The sequence below is a fragment of the Oncorhynchus nerka genome, linkage group LG7, assembly GCF_034236695.1.
Source record: "Oncorhynchus nerka isolate Pitt River linkage group LG7, Oner_Uvic_2.0, whole genome shotgun sequence".
Taxonomy (NCBI): domain Eukaryota; kingdom Metazoa; phylum Chordata; class Actinopteri; order Salmoniformes; family Salmonidae; genus Oncorhynchus; species Oncorhynchus nerka.
In genome coordinates, this window is record NC_088402.1 from 66291673 (window position 1) to 66314619 (window position 22947).

A 22947-nucleotide genomic window follows, 5' to 3' on the forward strand; every position below is an offset into this window, starting at 1 on the left:
TCCATCCATCCATCCATCCACACCCTCCCTCTCCTACCCGTCGCATAGAACAGCCCATTTTAATGTTGCAATCACCTTAGGACGATTGCGGTTAGCGAGGTATCTTTTCAGCATGTAGACCCAAATTCTTGCTTACCTATTGGAGCTTATGCTGTATTATCAGACAAAAAAATAACATCAACGAGAAACATTGGGAACAACGACAAGAACAGTAGGCCTAATAATATCAAATAGCTACCTGCAGTCCATAACCCTTCATTTATGCAAACACGCTAATATCTACCCTGTATCGTTTCATTTTCTTCAGCATTAGAGGAATTCCACATAGGCCTAGACGTCTGCCTAATTTTGTGCTCTACATTTTTATATGCTGACCAGAAACAACAGATGGGACATCACGTCGGTATACATCCCTCAAACGTTTTTTCTCTGTCGGATATGAAGTGAATTTGAAAGTGAAGAACATAGGATTTTCTGTTTTTCTAAACTCCCAGTTTACGTCCTTGGACATGGCCGGGTGAGTATTTGTGTTCTTCTATTATAATGATAGGCTAAGGATAATATTGACTCAAAATGCCTCGTGATATTTGAATGGCCTGTGAAAATGTCGATGATGTGCACTATTTATTTATATTATTATTATACCTTTCTCGCTAGAGGGCTATTGATATATTATGAGACTGGTGGGCTAATACTGACTACTCCATGATAAAACACGTAGCCTATTCATGCATCCAACGCTGAACATACAGTGGCTACATTACCTTTATCAATATGAAATGCTATAAAACATTTATCAGTTATCTGGGTAGGCTACATTAATGTTGTGGGCAACAGGAATAGACGATGATTATGATCATGATTATGAAGCACTGGCATCCCGATTTGTCGTATTCTGGGAATAGGGTATAGGCCTACCGGTCACTACTATGATTTATGTCTGAATCCACAGAGATGAGTTATTCTGCAAATTAACCATAGCCGGTGTCAATCCGGTGTTAACCTTGCAGTAGCCTAGGCCAGCTCACGTATTAAATGTTGCACATTCACGCGGGTAGAATTGTATCGTTTTCCCACTATCAAGAAACGCAATATCTTCCAATCTTAAATGCTGCAATTCCTCTGAAATCTGTTGCCTCGAAAATGTGTTCTTATTCATATTAGGCCCATCATACCCCATTCCACCTCTAGCAAATAAAAATAAAATCAGAATTTAAGAAAGGTGTATAATTCCATGCTTTGGTGTTCATTTATATTGTAATGGAAGGATATCGTTGACAAAATAGATTTTTTGTGCAGACCAAGGTTAACAACTGATATCTGAAGGTTACAAATAAAGGGCACGGTGGATTTTTGACAATGTACTACTACAATAATACATGCTCCGTGTTGCAAGGAAAGGGATGCTTTTTTAAAGTATGATATATAAACAGCTATGGTTCCATTCGCTCTTTTGATACTGTGGAAAGAACATCTTAGTATAATGCTTCGTGCCACGATGGAGGTACTTTTACCCTCGCATCACTCCGAGGAGAGTATCCTCTCTGAATCACAGATCGCTGAGCATCATGGCTGTGCGCGTCGCCTTGGTAAAACCCATTCTAGACATGGATTGGCTATTTCCATAGGAGCGTGACGACGCTCATTCAAAGAAGGCGGTACTGCGAGAACAAATATATTCTAGAAATATGTTTACAGTTTGTGTTTAACCTTAAAAATGTTCCTTGGATTTGGATGATTTCTGGGGGCATATAGTAGGCCTAATTTGTCATGTATTGATGGAATAGCATCGAGGGAATAACATTCTCTGTTTTTTAAATTTTATTTTACCTTCATTTAACCAGGCAAGTCAGTTAAGAACAAGTTAAGTTAAAAACAAATTCTTATTTTCAATGACGGCCTAGGAACAGTGGGTTAACTGCCTGTTCAGGGGCAGAACGACAGATTTGTACCTTGGGGGTTTGAACTTGCAACCTTCCGGTTACTAGTCCAACGCTCTAACCACTAGGATACCCTGCTGCCCCAAGATGATTAAGAGATGAGGTTATTATGCAAACGTAAATAATTATACAAAGATTAGAAAAGTATAGCATTAGCAGGCAAATCCCATACACACCATCAGATTATTTGCATAGGCCTTTAAACCATTGACTATGAAGTATAAAACCACAAGGAAATGTAAAGATTTCTTTGTAATGATTACAATTTGAAGTCACAATTCAATGATTTGACTTGGAGTCATAGATAAATAACAGTATCAGTCTTATAAAGATATTGTATATTTGCATGTGTTTTCATCCCAATGCCTTTCTCCTTAATTTTTTTAGTATGAGTATTCAGGATGGTTACGTATGTCCCCATGATCAGAGAGCCAACCCACTGTTAAGTTGTTTCAAGCCAGAGAGGCCTTAACCTCCTAAATCAATAAACTCCAAATCAATAGTCCTCTTATAAATAAGTTATGGTGTCTGTTTTTTTTGTTTTGTTTGTTTCTTCTCCCAGTGAAGGGGGTGTGGGATTCCAGCAACTCCTATTGGGTCATTAGGAATTCTCTTTGATGCAAATGATAGATCGTATTTTCATGACATGGTGACATCCTGCCAAGACCTTGAATTCCTTACAATCTGAGAGTTATTTTGAGACCTGGGTTTATAGTATTTTAAGGGGACTAATAGTTATTGTTCTCTGTTGGCAAATGTTCACAATTTGATTTATAGAAAGGTTTGAATGATGAAAGAATATTCTCTACAAAACCCCTTTTCTCCAGCCTCTAGGTGAATCCACCTTCTGAAGCATCTTACTCTTTACACTCAAATGCTTGAGCTCTTCTTTTTATTTCTCTCCTTACAAATATCTGGCTCTATGGATTGGTATCCTCCCTATCATTTAGCTTGATGCCCTTTTCTCTTCTGAGGTTGTGAGAAACATCAGATTAAGGTCTCTGGTGGAATAAACCACCGTCAAATCACACAACAAAAACATTTCCATATGTTCTTCCACACATGCCTTGATATGGAGAATCATAGAAGGGGAAAAGGAGGGAGTGGCATGGGAGAACATTAATCTAAAAATCACATAGTCAAGCATACCCCACTTCCTACCCTGGCCAAGGCACTAAAGGAGTCCATCAGAAAATCATTGTTTTTTGAAGAAGCAACACATTTCTATAACCACACATTATCATGGGGGACTTAGCCAATAGCTCGGTGGAGTTCAAACCCAAGAAGCGAGGTAGTGGAGGGGGAATGGAGGTCAACCATGCAGGGGACTTCGGGGCTACCCTGGAGGACCTGCGGGACCTAATGGAGCTGAGGGGTGCAGAAGCCATTCAGAAGATCCAGGAGAACTACACGGACACAGAGGGCCTCTGTCAGAGACTGAAGACCTCCCCAGCCGATGGTGAGAGTCTCACTCAGACACACCACTCTCAGAGTGACATACTTCACTTGTAACACAAGATGCACATTATTAGTCCACCTTACTAATCAAATTCAATCCAATATGTTAAATCAACTGAATTGTTTATGAAGAACCAGTTGATGATATTGAATGCCGTAGCGCCACTGCCATTGTGTTTGCATACACGGTTTCTACTTTACTCAATGTCATCATTTGTACTGTCCTCATCCGTCTGGTTTTCTATCTGTATTTTTGTATTCCCAACCCAGTCTGCCCGAACATGCTTTCATGTCGTTGCTAAGCTACAAAAGCATCAGCAATCTGGTGGGTGTGAGGCAGAGACAGACACCTCCTCTCATTCATCCTCCAGCAAACATCAAATCGGCCCGAGGAGAGATGCTCAAAGCTATAAGAGCATTTCATGTTTTCAGCATAATTACTTTATTTTCACTATTATAGTTTCAAATTATGTAATAGAAAAAAAACTCTGATGACCTTAAATGATACAAGCGCCTTACTATTTTTCACCATATCATCTTAAACAGGGATTTTTGCTTATACTGTTGGGTAGAATGGGAACTTTCCAATTAATGTCGATTTCAGTTTCAATTTACTTCAGTGGAAATGACTAAGTAAAGAGCAAAGGAGTCTCATTTGTATTTGCATTTTTAAGAACAATTTTAAATATTCCTGTTTTTACAATTTAACACACCTCTAATATCTGCAAACATTTATAATGATTACAAAACAATGTTTTATAATTAAATAGAAATATATGTTTCAATAATCAAATCAAATGTTATTGGTCATGTACACAGATTTGCTGATGTAATCGCAGGTGCAGTGAAATGCTTTCTAGGTCCAACAGTGCAGCAATACCTTGCAATAATAAAACAAAACACACATAATCCAGAAAAATAAAGAAATTACGAAACATCAAAACGAGCAGTGTCAGATACCGGACTATAAATATATATACATATAATATCCAAAAGTTATTTCCAGGTGTAGGTAATAATGAAATAAACGTTCTGAGGAAATAATATAATAAATGACCCCCCCCCAAAAAAATTATAGTAAATACTGCAAAGTAGGCTAGGAGCTAGAAACAGAGTGATCATGTCTGTCGGCACCATCTTGTTAGAGAGATCAAGAGCAATGTGTTCATGAACCTTTCATTACCATAGAAACGGCAAGAATATTGTCTGAATTAGTAAAAGGGGAATTTTCACAGTTTCCATTCAGATAAATGATTAATTTGCATATATCCTCAACCTGAGATGTCGCTACTCACGTGTCTTTTTGTCATCAGACTGTTTCACACAATTTCTGAACTTGGTCAAGGTCAAATGGAGTTCTGTGTGCAGTGCAGGCCTAGCTCTGGTTACAGTGCGACTACATTTTGACTACCCGACGAAATGGGATTGTGTGAAAAAGAAACAGTTAAAGAGAGAAGGAGAGAAAGAGATACAGAGAGAGTGATTACTGGGTTGCCAGTAGCAGCAGGTGACGTTTGGCAGGGAAGGACATGAGGAGTGTGTGACAGTCTGCCTAAGTGTGCTTGCCAGAGCACACACCCCACAGAGAAGCAGACACACTGACTTAGCCATCTGTGCTGTTCCCACCCCATCTATCTCACTTCACCAAGAGAGCACCCAGCACTCAAACATGTATGTCTGTCATATGATGCATGTGAGTGAGTCTATTGACATGTACATTTACAGAAATAATTGAACGATGCCTTATGCTGTGTTCTGTCTGCTCTATTGTAGACATTTTGATAGCACTTTATGGCCTAAACTGTCATTTTCTCAAGTTCTATGACCATGTCCAATATAATGTAATGACTGTTTATGACAACAGTATTTCACAATGCCTGTTTCTAATATGAACCTGTAAATCATGATGCACTGAAACTCAACAGATTCATGTCAGAGACCTGCAATTTGACAAATGTTTAGTCTTATGTAGGCATCCTGACAGAACTACCCCCCTTACCTACTGAATTCACGCAAGACTTTAATGCCCTCTAATAGCGTTTTACATTAAATCCAGTGAGGCGAATGAAGGGATGTTCAGTAGCAGTATTCCCTCTCCTCTAGGCCTATCGGACAATCCGTCAGACCTGGAGAAGCGTGGCCAGGTGTTTGGACAGAACTTTATCCCTCCTAAGAAAGCCAAGTCGTTCCTGGAGCTGGTCTGGGAGGCTCTACAGGATGTCACTCTCATCATCCTGGAGATAGCTGCCATCATCTCCCTCGCACTGTCCTTCTACCAACCACCCGGAGAGGAGAGCGAAGGTAGGTTTGACTGACTATCCAGGTATTGAACTTGGGCTTTCCGCATGCCTTAAGAAAGCATTAGCCCTCTGAGCTAATGCCTCGATATTACCTCTGGGAGCGAACCCAAGTTTTCAGTTCTATCAGTTAAGGTAACTCATCAGATGAGCGGAGTTCTGTCTTTCCTAATTACTCTGCCCCCTCTCTTTCTCTGTCTCTCTCTGTCATCTTTCTCTCTCCCTCTCTCTCTGCAGCGTGTGGGAACGTGGCGTCCGGTGCAGAGGATGAGGGCGAAGCAGAGGCTGGCTGGATCGAGGGCGCAGCCATCTTGTTGTCCATAGTCTGTGTGGTGCTGGTGACGGCCTTCAATGACTGGAGCAAGGAGAAACAGTTCCGGGGACTGCAGAGCCGCATCGAGCAGGAGCAGCGATTCGCCGTGGTGCGGAACGGCACTGTCATCCAGATCCCCGTGGCCGAAATGGTGGTCGGGGATGTGGCCCAAATCAAATACGGTCAGTCCAGGATCAGGAGAGGTCACCTGTGTAGTATACCTGGTTAGACTATCTACATAGCTACCTGTGTGAAGCGCATTTGTGGCATTTGTGGTCCTTATAACAGCAACCATATAATTCATTAAACATATCTGGTATTGTGTATACTTTTATTAAGCAGTTATAACGATGTTTGGATCTTTATAATTCCTTATAGATCCTTATAAGTCTCTGGTCCCATGTGTCCTCCTGCATCCCGCTCCCACACAGGCGATCTCCTTCCTGCTGATGGGATACTGATACAGGGAAATGACCTGAAGATCGATGAGAGCTCGCTGACAGGAGAGTCTGACCATGTAAAAAAGTCTGTTGACAAGGACCCTATGTTGCTGTCTGGTGAGTTGTTTGCATATAATACAGTAGTTATGTTACAGTTGGGCAACAGAGGCCATGCTAGGGGTGTTTGCCTCTGTGCAGTGTGTGTGTGTGTGTTCTAGGTGCTTTCTTAAGCGTGTTCTTTTGTTTCTTGTACGTGCCTACGTGTGACTGATGAGCTGCCTGAGTGAATGTCCTGTCTAATGTGTCCGTATGCTGGCTGTAATGCCGAGAGGGGAAATCTCATTGCCTCTCCCAGTAAGAGAGAGACTCCTCCCTGTTCCATGGAGCCTGACAGGGCTAATCGGATTGTAGCCCCTGGTCAGCTTCCTGAGCATCGGGTCATGGCTCCATTCGACCCACAGGACACCCTCTCTCATCCTTTTCCCAATAAGGATACTCGGAACTGGACTTTGCTACTCACTCCATAGGTCCATTGCCTGGCTAGGCCTATGCAGAGATCTAAAAGAAGAGCGTGATATTGTGATCATGGTGTAGCAGCCTCATCCACATTGCTGTAATGGCGCAGAAGAACAAATGTTGAACGTTTTTAGATGCAGGTTAAGAAATATGTACGATATGATTGGTCAGTTATTTCATCATGATGTTTTTTTTTCCCGGTATGTACCTGTCACGCTTACATACATCACTTGATGTTTGGGCCACAGGATACTGGATGATTGCAGGCGAATGTATCAGTTCCAGTTGAAATACATTAGCTTTACCTGCTCCGACCATCTACATGCTGTGGTTTAGTGCACATATTCATAACAGTCTCAAGCCATAGCATATTTAAGCAATCACAAACATTAAACATATTTAGCAGTATTCTGCACTATTACTGATTGTTCTTTCTCACAGAGGGCTATTCCACTCCCTGGTATTAGGGTATGTGAACAGTGTTTTTGAGCAACCCCTGGTCTCTTGTGATAGAGTAGTTTAATTAATGGGAAGATAATGAAGCTCTGCTGCACAAAAGTAATTAGATCACCGGTCAGTAGGAAAAACAGAGGAAAGTGACCTTACACAGTGATTAAAAAAGACAAACTACATTAGCCACAGATTATTGAGTGTAATTCTGCATTGACACTGGATTCGAACCTGCGTTCCCAACGGCACACCTCACTCAAGCCAACCAAGACGCTAGCTTGTCAGTCCAGGAATGAGAGTTGGCTTTTAGGTTTTTAGGGAAGATGACATCACTGTGTAATGTTAACCTAGTCGTCCACTATATCTACACTAAACAAAAATATAAACGCAACATGTAAAATGTTGGTCCCACGTTTCATGAGCTGAAATAAAAGATCCCCTGAATTTTCCATACGCACAAAAAGTTTATTTCACTCCAATGCTGTGCACAAATTTGTTTACATCCCTGTCAGTGAGCATTTATCATTTGTCAAGATAATTCATCCACCTGGCAGGTGTGGCATATCAAGAAGCTGATTAAACAGCATAATCAGTACACAGGTGCCCCTTGTGCTGGGGACAATAAAAGGCCACTCTAAAATGTGCAGTTTTGTCAACAAACACAATGCCACATATGTCTCAAGTTTTGAAGAAGCTTGCAATTGGCATGCTGACCTCAGGAATGTCCACCAGGAATGTTAATTTCTTTACCATAAGCCGCATCCAACGTTGTTTTTGAGAATTTGGCAGTACAGTGCCTTCAGAAAGTATTCATACCCCTTGACTTATTCCACATTTTGTTCTGTTACAGCTTGAATTCAAAATGGATTAAATAGATTGGTTTTCTCCACCATCTACACGCAATGCCCCATACTGACAAAGTCCAAACATGTTTTTTGAAATGTTTGCAAATGTATTGAAAATGAAATACAGAAACATCAATTTACTCAGGGTATTCATACCCATGTTAGATTCACCTTTGGCATTGATTACAGATGTGAGTCTTTAACAGCTTTGACACACGGATTGTACAATATTTGCACATTATAATTTGTCAAGTTGGTTGTTGACCATTGCTAGACAGACATTTTTACGTCTTGACATTTTCACGCCGACTTAAGTCTACACTGTAACTAGGCCACTCAGAAACATTCAATATCGTCTTGGTAAACAACTCCAGTGTATATTTAGCCTTGTCTTTTAGGTTATTGTCCTGCTGAAAGGTGAATTCATATCCCAGTGTCTGGTGGAAAGCATACTGGACCAGATTTTCCTCTAGGATTTTGCCTGTCCTTAACGAATACAAGCATACCCATAACATGATGCAGCCACTACTAAGTTTGAAACTATGGTGAGTGGTACTCAGTAATGTGTTTTATTGGATTTGCCCCAAACATAACACTTTGTATTCATTGCTTTGCCAATTTTTTTGTAGTATTACTTCAGTGCCTTGTTACAAACAGGATGCATATTTTGGAATATTTTTATTCTGTACAGGCTTCTTTCTTTTCACTCTGTTAGTTAGTATTGTGGGGTAACTACAATGTTGTTGATCCATGCTCAGTTTTCTCCTATCACAGCCATTAAACTCTAACTGTTTTAAAGTCGCCATAGTGAAATTACTGAGCGGTTTCCTTCCTCTCCGTAAACTGAGTTCAGAAGGACTCCTGTATATTTGTAGTGACTCTATGTATTGATACACCATCCAAAGTGTAATTAATAACTTCACCATGCTCAAGGGGATATTCAAAGTCAGCTTTTTGTATTTTTACCCATCCATCAATAGGTGCCCTTCTTCGCGAGGCATTGGAAAACCTCGCTGGTCTTTGTGGTTTAATCTGTGTTTGAAATCCAGATAATTGTATGTGTGGGGTACAGAGATGAGGAAGTCATTAAAAAATCTTGATAAACACTACTATTGCACACAGAGTAAGTCCATGCAACTTATTATGTGACTTGTTAAGCAAATTTTTACTCCTGAACTTATTTAGGCTTGCCATAACAAAGGGGATGAATACTTATTGACTCAATACATTCTCAGTTTCTAATTTTTAATTAATAAAAACATTTTAAAAACATAATTCCACTTTGACATTATGGGGTATTGTGTGTAGGCCAGTGACACAAAATCTCAATTTAATCAATTTTAAATTCAGGCTGTAAGACAACTAAATGTGGAAAAAGTCCAGGAGTGTGAATACTTTCTGAAGGCACTGTACGTCTAACCGGTCTCACAACTGCAGACCATGGCGTCGTGTGGGTGTGCGGTTTGCTGATGTCAACGTTGTGAACGAAGTGCCCCATGGTGGCAGTAGTCTTATGTTATGCACAGACATACCGTAATGAGATCCTGAGGTCCATTCTGAGGCCCATTTTTTTAAGGTATCTGGAAATACATATCTGTATTCTCAGTCATGTGAAACCCATAGATTAGGGCCTAATTAATTCATTTCAATTTACTGATTTCCTCATATGAACTGTAACTCAGTAAAATATTTGAAATTGTTGCATGTTAGATTTATATTTTTGTTCAGTATACATCCTAGAAATAAACACTTTTGAAAACATGATTTTTCTGCAATAACAATCTTTGAACAGCATATCAATGCAAACAATATTTATGGACATTTTCTCTTCTGTTTTAGGTGCCATATACACTGCTCAAAAAAATAAAGGGAACACTTAAACAACACAATGTAACTCCAAGTCAATCACACTTCTGTGAATTCAAACCACTTAGGAAGCAACACTGATTGACAATAAATGCCATAGGCTGTTGTGCAAATGGAATAGACAACAGGTGGAAATTATAGGCAATTAGCAAGGCACCCCCAATAAAGGAGTGGTTCTGCAGGTGGGGGGACAGACCACTTCTCAGTTCCTATGCTTCCTGGCTGATGTTTTGGTCACTTTTGAATGCTGGCGGTGCTTTCACTCTAGTGGTAGCATGAGATGGAGTCTACAACCCACACAAGTGGCTCAGGTAGTGCAGCTCATCCAGGATGGGACATCAATGTGAGCTGTGTCAAGAAGGTTTGCTGTGTCTGTCAGCGTAGTGTCCAGAGCATGGAGGCAATACCAGGAGACAGGCCAGTACATCAGGAGACGTGGAGGAGGCCGTAGGAGGGCAACAACCCAGCAGCAGGACCGCTACGTCCGCCTTTGTGCAAGGAGGAGCAGGAGGAGCACTGCCAGAGCCCTGCAAAATGACCTCCAGCAGGCCACAAATGTGCATGTGTCTGCTCAAACGGTCAGAAACAGACTCCATGAGGGTGGTATGAGGGCCCGACGTCCACAGGTGGTGGTTGTGCTTACAGCCCAACACCGTGCAGGACGTTTTTCATTTGCCAGAGAACACCAAGATTGGCAAATTCGCCACTGGCGCCCTGTGCTCTTCACAGATGAAAGCAGGTTCACACTGAGCACATGTGACAGACGTGACAGTCTGGAGACGCTGTGGAGAACGTTCTGCTGCCTGCAACATCCTCCAGCATGACCGGTTTGGCGGTGGGTCAGTCATGGTGTGGGGTGGCATTTATTTGGGGGGCCGCACAGCCCCCCATGTGCTCGCCAGGGGTAGCCTGACTGCCATTAGGTACTGAGATGAGATCCTCAGACCCCTTGTGAGACCATATGCTGGTGCGGTTGGCCCTGGGTTCCTCCTAATGCAAGACAATGCTAGACCTCATGTGGCTGGAGTGTGTCAGCAGTTCCTGCAAGAGGAAGGCATTGATGCTATGGACTGGCCCGCCCGTTCCCCAGACCTGAATCCAATTGAGCACATCTGGGACATCATGTCTCGCTCCATCCACCAACGCCACGTTGCACCACAGACTGTCCAGGAGTTGTCGGATGCTTTAGTCCAGGTCTGGGAGGAGATCCCTCAGGAGACCATCCGCCACCTCATCAGGAGCATGCCCAGGCGTTGTAGGGAGGTCATACAGGCACGTGGAGGCCACACACACTACCGAGCCTCATTTTGACTTGTTTTAAGGACATTACATCAAAGTTGGATCAGCCTGTAGTGTGGTTTTCCACTTTAATTTTGAGTGTGACTCCAAATCCAGACCTCCATGGGTTGATACATTTGATTTCCATTGATAATTTTTGTGTGATTTTGTTGTCAGCCCATTCGACTATGTAAAGAAAAAAGTATTTAATAAGAATATTTCATTCATTCAGATCTAGGATGTGTTATTTTAGTGTTCCCTTTATTTTTTTGAGCAGTGTATATATAAAGGTACTCTGTTTAATATAGTGTTGATAACTGAGTTATTTCCATGCCTATTTATGAATTTCATCTGTGTGTCCCCTTAGGAACTCATGTGATGGAAGGCTCTGGAAAGATGCTGGTTACTGCTGTGGGGATCAACTCTCAAACAGGAATTATCTTCACTCTACTGGGGGCTGGAGAGGGTGATCAAGAGGAGGAGAAGAAAGACAAGAAAGGTAAGATAATAAGACATACTGAAGGTGTAATGTCTTTAAGATGTTGTTATCATTGGTATAAAAGCAAATATATTAGCCTACATTTGAATCTCAATACATATAGCAGGGATGCTTAATATGGATATATACTGTACACGGATGTATTTACATATGATTGACTTGCAATGTCTGTTTCTTATACTGTATATACACAGAGACATGTATGTATCAAATAAATACATTTAAATGAAAATAAATCATGCATTAGCAGTTTCAATAGGTGTGTTGAAATGATGCTCCATTTAGCTGTGAGTCATTTAAGACCGGATGTTACTTCTGCTGAGAAAGAGAGAGCAGAGAGAGCATGACTGAGCTGTGCAGTGTATATTTACAGTACATAGGCAGAGACTTTCCTCCCTGTCTCCCTCTCCTTGATATGAAGAGAGTGGTAGCTAGCTAGCTGTTTAATAATTCCATCCACTAAAAGCATAGCCGTCTGCAGAGCGATCAATAATTGAATGGAAAGAGGGAGAGCAACATGGAGATGGGGTTACACAGACGGGGAAGCCTCTGGTTGGGACCAAACGTCACAATGTAGACCACAGAAAGATATGATGCAATGGTTTACTTATTTACTGCTCCTGAGGTCTCATTCACTCATTTTTATGCATTCTCTGTTTGTGTTGTTTCTGTTGCTCATTCTTTTTAGTGATTTGATTGTTTTTTGTCTCTTAATTTGATCAAATCTCTTATTGTCCCTGTCCCTATCTCAAATCCCAAACCACTATCCCGTCAGAGGGCAATAATACCCCTGCAGTCGAAGCAAAACAGATCAGCATCACGAATGGTAGGTGTTTCCCCTACTAGACTAGTTAGATTGGTGAAGGGATTTGCTAGAGATATTCCATGGGACTTCCGTGGGAAATTGTGGGCCCCTAATGTAATTGGGGGAAAAAATACAAACTGTAAACATATTTTGAAAAGTATGTTTAACATAACATTTCTTCACGTTTCTGTCACTTTCATTTTGTCTATTTATTTTCCCATTCAATTTTTACTCCTTTAGGGGGGTTAAAATGGGAGCCATGTTTCCCTCCCATGCAGCATTATGTCTGTCACGTTCAGCTGTATCAGTCTAGATATTTATCTCTCTCTCACTCAATCACAGGTAAGCAAGATGGGACATTGGAAAACAATCAGAACAAAGGTAAGAAACAGTGGGATTTCAAGGTAGATGAATCATCCCTCATTTCAAATAGGCTGCCATATATAAATCATTTGGGGAACTATACAAACAACAGATGGTATGAGGTAATAATTTATACCAAATATTTATATAGAACTTTTTTACTTCTCGAATAAGTTGGAAGCAATCTCTTGATTTATGTTGAAAACATCTTACCTGCACCTGTAAATGTGATAATAATGGATGGTATGTATACAACGCTTTTTATTAGGTCTCAAAGTGCTTAAAATATAGGAGGCACTCCATGTTACAGTTGCATACTGTAGCACCAACCTGGGCGAAGCACGGCAGCCATTTTGTGCCGTAACGCTCACCACACCTTTTGACATTCATCTAACCGTCCTAACCACTCCCTAACTTTGTGACAACCCCCAACCTTAGCCAAGAAACAGGATGAGGCCGTTGCCATGGAGATGCAGCCCCTGAAGAGCGCTGAAGGAGGGGAGGTGGAAGCAGAGAAGAAAAAGGGCAACGTGCCTAAAAAAGAGAAGTCTGTGCTCCAGGGCAAACTCACTAAACTGGCCGTGCAGATCGGGAAGGCAGGTGAGGGCTGACTCTAAGCATTCAGCATTCATAAACTCTTTTCTGCTGGCCTGCTTGTTCACTGTTCACCTAGTGGTTAGAGCGTTGGACCAGTAACTGGAAGGTTGCAAGTTCAAATCCCTGAGCTGACAAGGTACAAATCTGTCGTTCTGCCCCTGAACAGGCAGTTAACCCATTGTTCCTAGGCTGTCATTGAAAATAAGAATTTGTTCTTAACTGACTTGCCTAGTTAAATAAAGGTATAAATAAATAAATACACTGCTGACAAACTCTTCACATTTTCTGTCTTCTTTCTCAGGTCTGGTCATGTCAGCCATCACAGTGATCATCCTGGTGATGTACTTTGTGATCGAGACCTTTGTGGTTCAGGGCCGGGAGTGGCTCACTGAGTGTACACCTGTCTATGTGCAGTACTTTGTCAAGTTCTTCATCATCGGCGTCACAGTGCTGGTGGTGGCTGTGCCTGAAGGGCTGCCACTGGCTGTCACTATATCACTTGCATACTCTGTCAAGGTGAGGGGAATAAGCTGTGTGTGTGTGTTGCTGCAGACATTAGGTGACATTATGTGACAATCATGTTAAATCACATTTTTGCTCAAATATCCCCCATGTGACAAAAACAAGGCGCGATTACACTATATATTGTATATGCAGCTGAATTGTATTGTAGTTTCTCAGGTGTAGGCCTAACAGTAAGATTCCTCTCTGTCTGTTTCCTCCTGTTTCCCTATAGAAAATGATGAAGGACAATAACTTGGTGCGCCACCTAGATGCCTGTGAGACCATGGGCAATGCCACGGCCATCTGCTCCGACAAGACAGGCACCCTTACTACCAACCGCATGACCGTGGTGCAGGCCTACGCGGGCGACCAGCACTTCCACATGGTCCCACACCCTGACCAGATGAATCCTATGGTGCTGGACACACTTGTAAACGCCATAGCTGTCAACAGCGCCTACACCTCCAAGATTATGGTGAGAGGGTGGATTGTGAAAGACAGATACTGTAGATACCTGCACACTGTTGAATGCTCCTACAGTTTTATTGTGGCATATGTCTGCAGTGTGGAATGATAACGGGACACAGCTTTATTTTTTTCTGTTTATTCGGTTTAGTTGGACATTTGGATGGAAACTCATTTTGTTCATGTCAGCACAACATACAGTAGCTAAAACAATTCATAGAATTCAGAATGTACATACAAATTTACATACACATTTACATACAAATGTTATCGTCTTACCTTTTCTTTTCCTTCTTGTCTTAGACTCATTTTGCCCAGTCTGTTCAGCGGGGGGGAAATAGTAACATAATATTTGATCTGTTAGCCCCCAGATAAGGAGGGAGGCCTACCCAAGCAGGTGGGCAACAAGACAGAGTGTGCCCTACTTGGCTTCGTCCTGGACCTGAAGAGGGACTATGCCCCCGTGAGGGAACAGATCCCCGAGGAGAAGCTCTACAAGGTCTACACCTTCAACTCAGTGCGCAAGTCCATGAGCACAGTGGTGCAGTTGCCCGATGGATCCTTCCGCCTCTACAGCAAGGGGGCCTCTGAGATCCTGCTCAAGAAGTAAGTCTGACTCCGAGGCTTTACAAATCAAGTTGGATTTGATTTGAGGCTACAGCTTTGATAGAGAATGTGGTGGGGGTGGCCTCAAGATAAAGTTAGCCTTGAATGAGGTTTGATGAACAAAACAAAACGACTAACATTAATATTTTGCCCTAACATACAGAGCATCTGACTTGTGTCCTGACTAGGGTGGCAAAAGAAGGGTATATTATTTGCAAGTAGCAATATCTAACACAATTTTGGTAACTTTCAAGGATTTTAAGGAATTTATCACTGGACATCTCGTGGCCTTTTTAGGTCCTTCAGATGATCACTGGTGTCTGTAATTATCTCTGGCCCTCTGTGTGGCCTTATTATATGTACAATATATAACATCATCTAATAAGATTATTTTAAATAACATGTCAAATAGAATGACAACTCTGTAAAACATCCTAAGTATAAACCATGAATTTAGTGAATACCTTTGGTGTTTAATCCTGGGCCATGCCACCATAAAATATATTTGATTTATTTATTTTACAATGTCAATATGTCTTTGTTGTAAATGTTGTGGTGCCAAACTGGTGGCAGTTGTGAAAAAATAAATAGTTGTAAAAGTTGCATAGTTAATAAAAAATAATGCCATTGTTGATTAGATGGTTATATAAAAAAATAAATGCTATTTTCTCTTGAACCATATGGTCTATTCACTAGGAACTCATGGACAATATGGACACAGATATAAAAAATGAATACTATATACTGTATGAATACTTAAAAGTTATTCAAGTATACTGTACATTTCCTGTAATTACCGGTAGCTTTGCAACCATAGTTCTGACTCTCTGTCTGTCAGGTGCTCCTCTATTATGGCTGGCGGTGGAGATCCGCGGGGTTTCCGCCCACGGGATAGGGATGAGATGGTGAAGAAGGTGATCGAGCCCATGGCTTGCGACGGCCTGCGCACCATCTGCGTGGCCTACAAGGACCTGCCGGCCATCCCTGAGCCCGACTGGGAGGACGAGGCGGGCATCGTCAGCGACCTCATCTGTATCACTGTGGTGGGCATCGAGGACCCTGTCCGCCCAGAGGTAACCAAGACCTTACACAGAGGGACTCTCTATTGCGGTGCAGTTGTTTACAGATGTAGGTAGAGATTTGGAGTGGAGTTTTTCCACAGGAATGACAATTGACTGTTTCTTGCTCTTCATTTCAAGTGAGTTATTCTGCAGATAAATGTCTAAATAAGTAAGATAGATATGAATTTAGGAATAAATAGGTATTGTTATACAACAGGTATTGTTAAACAGCAGGTATAGGTATAGTTAGGTATAGTTAGGTATAGGTGTTGTTAGGTATAGGAATAGTTAGGTATGGGTGTAGTTAGGTATAGGTATAGTTAGGTATAGGTATAGTTAGGTATAGGTGTAGTTAGGTATAGGTATAGTTAGGTATAGGTGTAGTTAGGAATAGTTAGGTATAGGTATAGTTAGGTATAGGTGTAGTTAGGTATAGGTATAGTTAGGTATAGGTGTAGTTAGGTATAGGTATAGTTAGGTATAGGTGTAGTTAGGTATAGGTATAGTTAGGTATAGGTGTAGGTGTAGTTAGGAATAGTTAGGTATAGGTGTAGTTAGGTATAGGTGTAGTTAGGTATAGGTATAGTTAGGTATAGGTGTAGGTGTAGTTAGGAATAGTTAGGTGTAGGTGTAGTTAGGAATAGTTAGGTATAGGTGTAGTTAGGAATAGTTAGGTATAGGTGTAGTTAGGAATAGTTAGGTATAGGTGTAGTTAGGAATAGTTAGGTATAGGTGTAGTTAGGAATAGTTAGGTATAGGTGTAGTTAGGTATAGGTATAGTTAGGTATAGGTGTATTTAGGTATAGGTATTGTAATCTCATACGTAACATAAATAATAAATAGTATCGTAGCATCTGTAAACAGACTGGGATGCGACGACTAACAAGGAACTTTGCCGCATTTTTTGAGTTTCGGAAGGGGAGTGGACATTTGGACCATAGACTTGCCATAAGGATACAGAGGGGGGGGGGCTATTTCACTCCTTGTTCTAGTATATTTTCTAACACATCTGCCCCTAGAACATAATCAAGTGTCCAATGCAATTTAAAAAAAAAAATCAGTTCTGCATTTCTGAGATTATAGGTATTGTTATAATTGTAGTAAATATTCAGTGATTAAGCTGTAGTTACATGCACATTAGCTAGTAAGAGGGTGTGCCAAGGCTTTATCAAAACCCAGCTGTCTTTTCTAACCAGGTCCCAGATGCTATCAAGCAATGCCAGCGAGCAGGTATCACGGTGCGCATGGTGACAGGTGACAACATCAACACAGCACGAGCCATCGCTGCCAAGTGTGGCATCATCCAGCCAGGGGATGACTTCCTGTGTATAGACGGGAAGGAATTCAACCGACGAATCAGAAATGAGAAAGGAGAGGTAGAATTCATCATTCATGAATTGTTTGACACTTTTTAACCGACAAAAAAATAAAAGTGCCCTGATTCAGTTCCTTAGCTTGTTTTACATAGTGTTACATGACTCAACATTTTCTGTGGATACCCAATCTTTCTTACAGGTTGAGCAGGAGCGCATTGATAAGGTTTGGCCCAAACTGAGAGTTCTGGCTAGGTCCTCACCTACAGACAAACATACACTGGTTAAAGGTGGGTCAGTGATTCTACACTCAAAACTACAGTATTCTTTTGTAAACAGCTTGTAAACCATGCAGATGCAGCATTTCCAATGAGACCTTAATCTCTGCAGGCATCATAGACAGCACCGTACTGGAACAGCGGCAGGTAGTAGCTGTGACAGGGGACGGGACAAACGACGGACCCGCCCTGAAGAAGGCCGATGTTGGCTTTGCCATGGTGAGACATGATGATGATGATGATGATGACAAATCTTTAGTCATTTTAGTAACTTTGGGAAAATATTAAGTCCCACACTTAAAGTTGCAGTCCGGGATCATAAGCACTTACAAATTTGTAACATATCATACAAAATGGTTGATGTAGTACACAATTGTGCACAATTTTCAGGGACCAGTTCTGGCTCGTGAGCACTGCTTTCAAAACTACTGTGTGATATTATGCAAGACCTTTGGCGCATCACTTTAATAATACATTTCCCTACCTATTTACATTGTAGTTACATAGGCATGGTATGTACTGTGGTATTGTTACATTAGTTCTAACATAGTACTTACGGCTGTGTAACTATCATGCACTTACATAGGTATTAGTGACATGTTTTTTTTTAAATGTGAGACTTGTGCAAGCGGGGGGAGGGGGGGGGGTGAATTTAAAGTGGATTATTTTGGTGGCTCTGTGTAGGGCATCGCTGGTACTGACGTAGCCAAGGAAGCCTCTGACATCATCCTGACTGATGACAACTTCTCTAGCATTGTGAAGGCGGTCATGTGGGGACGTAACGTCTATGACAGCATCTCCAAGTTCCTCCAATTCCAGCTCACTGTCAACGTGGTGGCTGTCATTGTGGCCTTCACCGGCGCCTGTATCACACAGGTACTCACTCCATCTCTGACTCTCACACACCATACCACAGTACAGCACACCACAACACACCACAACACAATTCACTGTTGTGTAAAATCCAAATGGATCATTTAAGTAACTGTAGTAAATGATCAAAGATGTAGGTAACAGTCTATGATGGTGAGAGGCAGAGGGAGAAGTTTTGAAGCAAAATTCATTAAAATGATATCTACTTACCTCTTTTTCTCTCTCCTTCTCTCCTTACCTCTCTTGCTGCTTCTCTTTTTACTTCTCCCTCTGCCTCTTTCCATCCCCCTCTCTACCTCTTTCTCCCTCTCTCCTTATATGTCCCTACCCACTCCTCTCTCTCTCCTCCCTTCAGGACTCTCCTCTGAAGGCTGTCCAGATGTTGTGGGTGAACCTTATCATGGACACCTTTGCCTCCCTGGCCTTAGCCACCGAGCCACCCACTGAGTCCCTGCTCCTGAGGAAGCCTTACGGCCGCAACAACCCCCTCATCTCCCGCACCATGATGAAGAACATCCTGGGCCATGCCATCTACCAGCTCACTATCATCTTCACCCTGCTGTTTGCGGGTACACACAAGGGAGGAGGAGAAGGAGGAGGAGAGAGACTGGAAGTGGGAAGAGAATGGAGAAATGGGGAGGAGGTGGAGGGGGGCTGCAGGTGGAGGTGGGGGACGGAGGCTGGAGTTGGGGAAAGGGAGAGTCGGGTGTAGGTAATGGCAGTAGTGGGGAACAAGAAGGTTGAAGAAAAACAGTCATGGAACTGTGGTGCTCTATTTAGCTCATAGTATTTTACATGATCATTTAGTATACATTTACTCGCCATTAAGCCATTAAAGGGATAGTGTGTTTTGCTACTTATCCAGTCAGATGAACTCATGGATACCATTTTTATGTCTCTGCGTTCAGTATGAAGGAAGTTGTAGGTAGTTTTGCGAGCCAATGCTAACTAGCGTTAACGTAATCACTGGAAGTAGAAACTACCGTCAACTTCCTTCAAACTGCACGCAGAGACATAAAAAATGGCATCCATGACTTTATCTGACATTGGGTAAGTAGCAAAACAGCTTAATTTCCAGAATCTTGCACTATCGCTTTAACTAGAAAATATATATTCGACTACATGTGTCTCTTTCTATTGTCTGCTTATCCTTTTTGTGTTCCTCTCCATCTCAGGAGAAAAGATCTTCAACATTGATAGCGGACGCCACGCCCCTCTGCACTCTCCCCCTTCCGAGCACTACACGATCATCTTCAACACCTTTGTGCTCATGCAACTGTTCAACGAGATCAATGCCCGCAAGATCCACGGTGAAAGGAACGTTTTCGACGGCATATTCCACAACCCTATTTTCTGCAGTATTGTGCTGGGGACTTTTTTAATGCAGGTGAGAGGACCACAAGCTTTTACTTCTTATACGTTGTTTTCCCTTTACATTATAGCAATCCTAGTAATGTTATTCAACCATGACATATACCTAATAATATTGACTACTTAATTATTGTCTCACAGGATACATGATACATGTTGTGCTAACCAATGGCAACCACTTTTTGTGATCATATCTCTCTCGTCTTGTGTCTTATTCTGTACAGTTTGTGATTGTGCAGTTTGGGGGGAAACCTTTCAGCTGCACACCACTCAATGTGGAGCAGTGGCTGTGGTGTCTGCTCGTGGGAGTAGGAGAGCTGCTGTGGGGACAGGTACTTATGCTGGAGTTAACGTTGTTTGAATGTGTTAACCAATCTGTGGTTCTCCAGTGGTTTTGTGTCAAGACACAATTAAGGCCTTTGACATAGACAAACCCACATATCCATAACCCAGTCTTCAGTTGGCTTTGACACAAGGACTTGCTAGGACCAACCAGACCGAAACGGAAGTTGTGTTCTTCTTGTTCATCAACTAACGCTGACCCCTGACCCCAACAGCTCATCACCACGGTGCCTACCAGCCGCCTGCCCTGTCTGAAGGAAGCGGGTCATGCGCTGGGTAAGGAAGAGATGATTGATGATGACATGGCAGATGATGAGCAAGAGATTGACCATGCTGAGAGGGAGCTACGTCGAGGGCAGATTCTCTGGTTCCGGGGCCTCAATCGTATTCAGACTCAGGTACAGTGCATTGGGCTCCACCATTCTCTGTCCCTTGTCTTTCCCTAACAAGGGCTCTCGTATGTGCTGTACTGTCCTACGAAGAGGAGTCTTTTCTGCTTGCCCGACTTATCTCTGTTAATATGTGTCTCTCTTTCTTCACCATTTGATGCCTTAATTTATTTCACCACACTTTGTTTTCCTATATTCATTGAAATACAATCATCTCTATTGTAACCTATCAGAGTCATTTTGATTACATCTCATGGTCATATTTCTCACTTTTTATCCTTCATCCTCATGTCATTGCGATTATCACAGATTCTGTCTTTATTTTCTATGTATCCTTAATCCTCGTCACTGTTACACAGACAAGTCTTCAATGATCATACCTAATAATCCTAACAACAAGTATATTAAATATATTACAAGAGTTCTAATTGTAGTCTCTCTTACTGAAACCAGCATCTAGGTGAGACACATGATGCTGATGTAATGCTAAATACAATAATTAACATTACCAGTCCATGTTTTGAGGGCAACATCGTTGATTTAAAACGTACTTTGATTTTCTTTTCAAATGCCTTTTTGTATCTAAAACATGCTTTTAGATTCCTTCATTGTGGAACATGATCTCTACAAAACTACAAGTTCTACTTTACAATCCCTTTAAACATGATTCATTCTGCCTGTTGCCTTCACAGCTCTCCAATATGCCCCACAGGGCCCCCTACCAATTGACATGAGGTACTTCAAGACTGCCATGTCCTCTCTGTAATATCCTCTCTTTCTCTCCAACAGATGGAGGTAGTGAGTACCTTCAAGAGAAGTGGTTCCTTTCAGGGTGCTGCGCGACGTCGCTCCTCAGTTCTCAGCCAACTCCATGACGTAACCAATATTTCTACTCCCACTCACGTAGTTCTCTCCACTGCCAATGCAACTGGTGCGCCTGGGAGTGAGTTTCTGCCATCCATTAACGGCACACAACAAAAAACAGTCCACTCACTATCATCAAAATGAGCATGTTATATGTAGAAAATTGACCTTTGCCTGCCCAGAAATGCAATTAAGCATCAAAGATATGTGTGTTTGTCTGTGTGTGTGTTGTGGCGTGGGGGAGTCAACACTGATGTGCCTGACCGACTGACCTTTTCATTTGAGTTTTCCTCCTTTGTTCTGGTTTATCTACCATCTCTATCTACATCATGTTTTAATTAGTTTCGTGACTGTGTGTCTATGTGTATATTTGTGGTTTTATTATTTGTTAATTTAGTATTACATTTCTCTACCTCCTTTTCACTACTACCTCATAATCTTAGTCCAGGATTCAATCAGATCCCCGCTAGCTGACAACCGCATAGCTCTTGTTCGAGTGCTGCAATGTCAGGCTGTATACACGTTTGTCTTTGTCATTATGTATAGGCTACCTCGCTTCTTCAAGCATGATATTAGCTGGCCAGCTGTATTAAATGAACCCATAAATAATATATTTATTTATTATTATTTATTCCTTGCAAAAGTATTCATCCCCCTTGGCATTTTTCCTATTTTGTTGCATTACAACCTGTAATTTAAATGGGTATTTATTTGGATTTCATGTAATGGACATACACAAAATAGTTCAAATTAGTGAAGTGAAATGAAAAAAATTACTTGTTTCAAACAATTCCCAAAAATTAAAAACGGAAAAGTGGTTTGTGCATATGTATTCACCCCCTATGCTATGAAGCCCCTAAATAAGATCTGATGCAACCAATTACCTTCAGAAGTCACCTTATTTAACTAATTAAGTCCACCTGTGTGCAATCTAAGTGTCACATGATCTCAGTATATATACACCTGTTCTGAAAGGCCCCAGAGTCTGCCACACCACCAATCAAGCGGCACCATGAAGACCAAGGAGCTCTCCAAACAGGTCAGGGACAAAGTTGTGGAGAAGTACAGATCAGGGTTGGGTTATAAAAAAATATCTGAAACTTTGAACATCCCACAGAGCACCATTAAATCCATTATTAAAAAATGGAAAGAATATGGCACCACAACAAACTCACGGACCAGGCAAGGAGGGCATTAATCAGAGAGGCAACAAA

The 22947-nt window shown here is 41.6% G+C and overlaps 1 protein-coding gene across 2 annotated transcripts in view; it reads left to right on the plus strand.

Moving 5' to 3' along the window:
• The window catches only part of LOC115132219 (plasma membrane calcium-transporting ATPase 3-like), a 32049-nt gene continuing 9102 nt past the window's right edge, over nt 1–22947 (plus strand). The window contains exons 1-22 of one of the 2 annotated variants that reach the window (XM_029664616.2): nt 1–517; nt 2768–3399; nt 5502–5699; nt 5933–6190; nt 6440–6565; nt 11771–11902; nt 12678–12728; nt 13050–13088; nt 13509–13670; nt 13969–14183; nt 14404–14646; nt 15001–15242; nt 16081–16315; nt 17500–17679; nt 17819–17906; nt 18007–18113; nt 18579–18770; nt 19123–19336; nt 19943–20154; nt 20363–20470; nt 20696–20878; nt 21659–21812. In XM_029664616.2, the coding sequence (XP_029520476.2) occupies nt 3183–3399; nt 5502–5699; nt 5933–6190; nt 6440–6565; nt 11771–11902; nt 12678–12728; nt 13050–13088; nt 13509–13670; nt 13969–14183; nt 14404–14646; nt 15001–15242; nt 16081–16315; nt 17500–17679; nt 17819–17906; nt 18007–18113; nt 18579–18770; nt 19123–19336; nt 19943–20154; nt 20363–20470; nt 20696–20878; nt 21659–21812 (3556 nt within the window). In that variant the 5' untranslated portion in view covers nt 1–517; nt 2768–3182. The remainder of the gene's footprint in view (nt 518–2767; nt 3400–5501; nt 5700–5932; nt 6191–6439; nt 6566–11770; nt 11903–12677; nt 12729–13049; nt 13089–13508; nt 13671–13968; nt 14184–14403; nt 14647–15000; nt 15243–16080; nt 16316–17499; nt 17680–17818; nt 17907–18006; nt 18114–18578; nt 18771–19122; nt 19337–19942; nt 20155–20362; nt 20471–20695; nt 20879–21658; nt 21813–22947) is intronic. The other variant, XM_029664611.2, reaches the window with a different exon arrangement.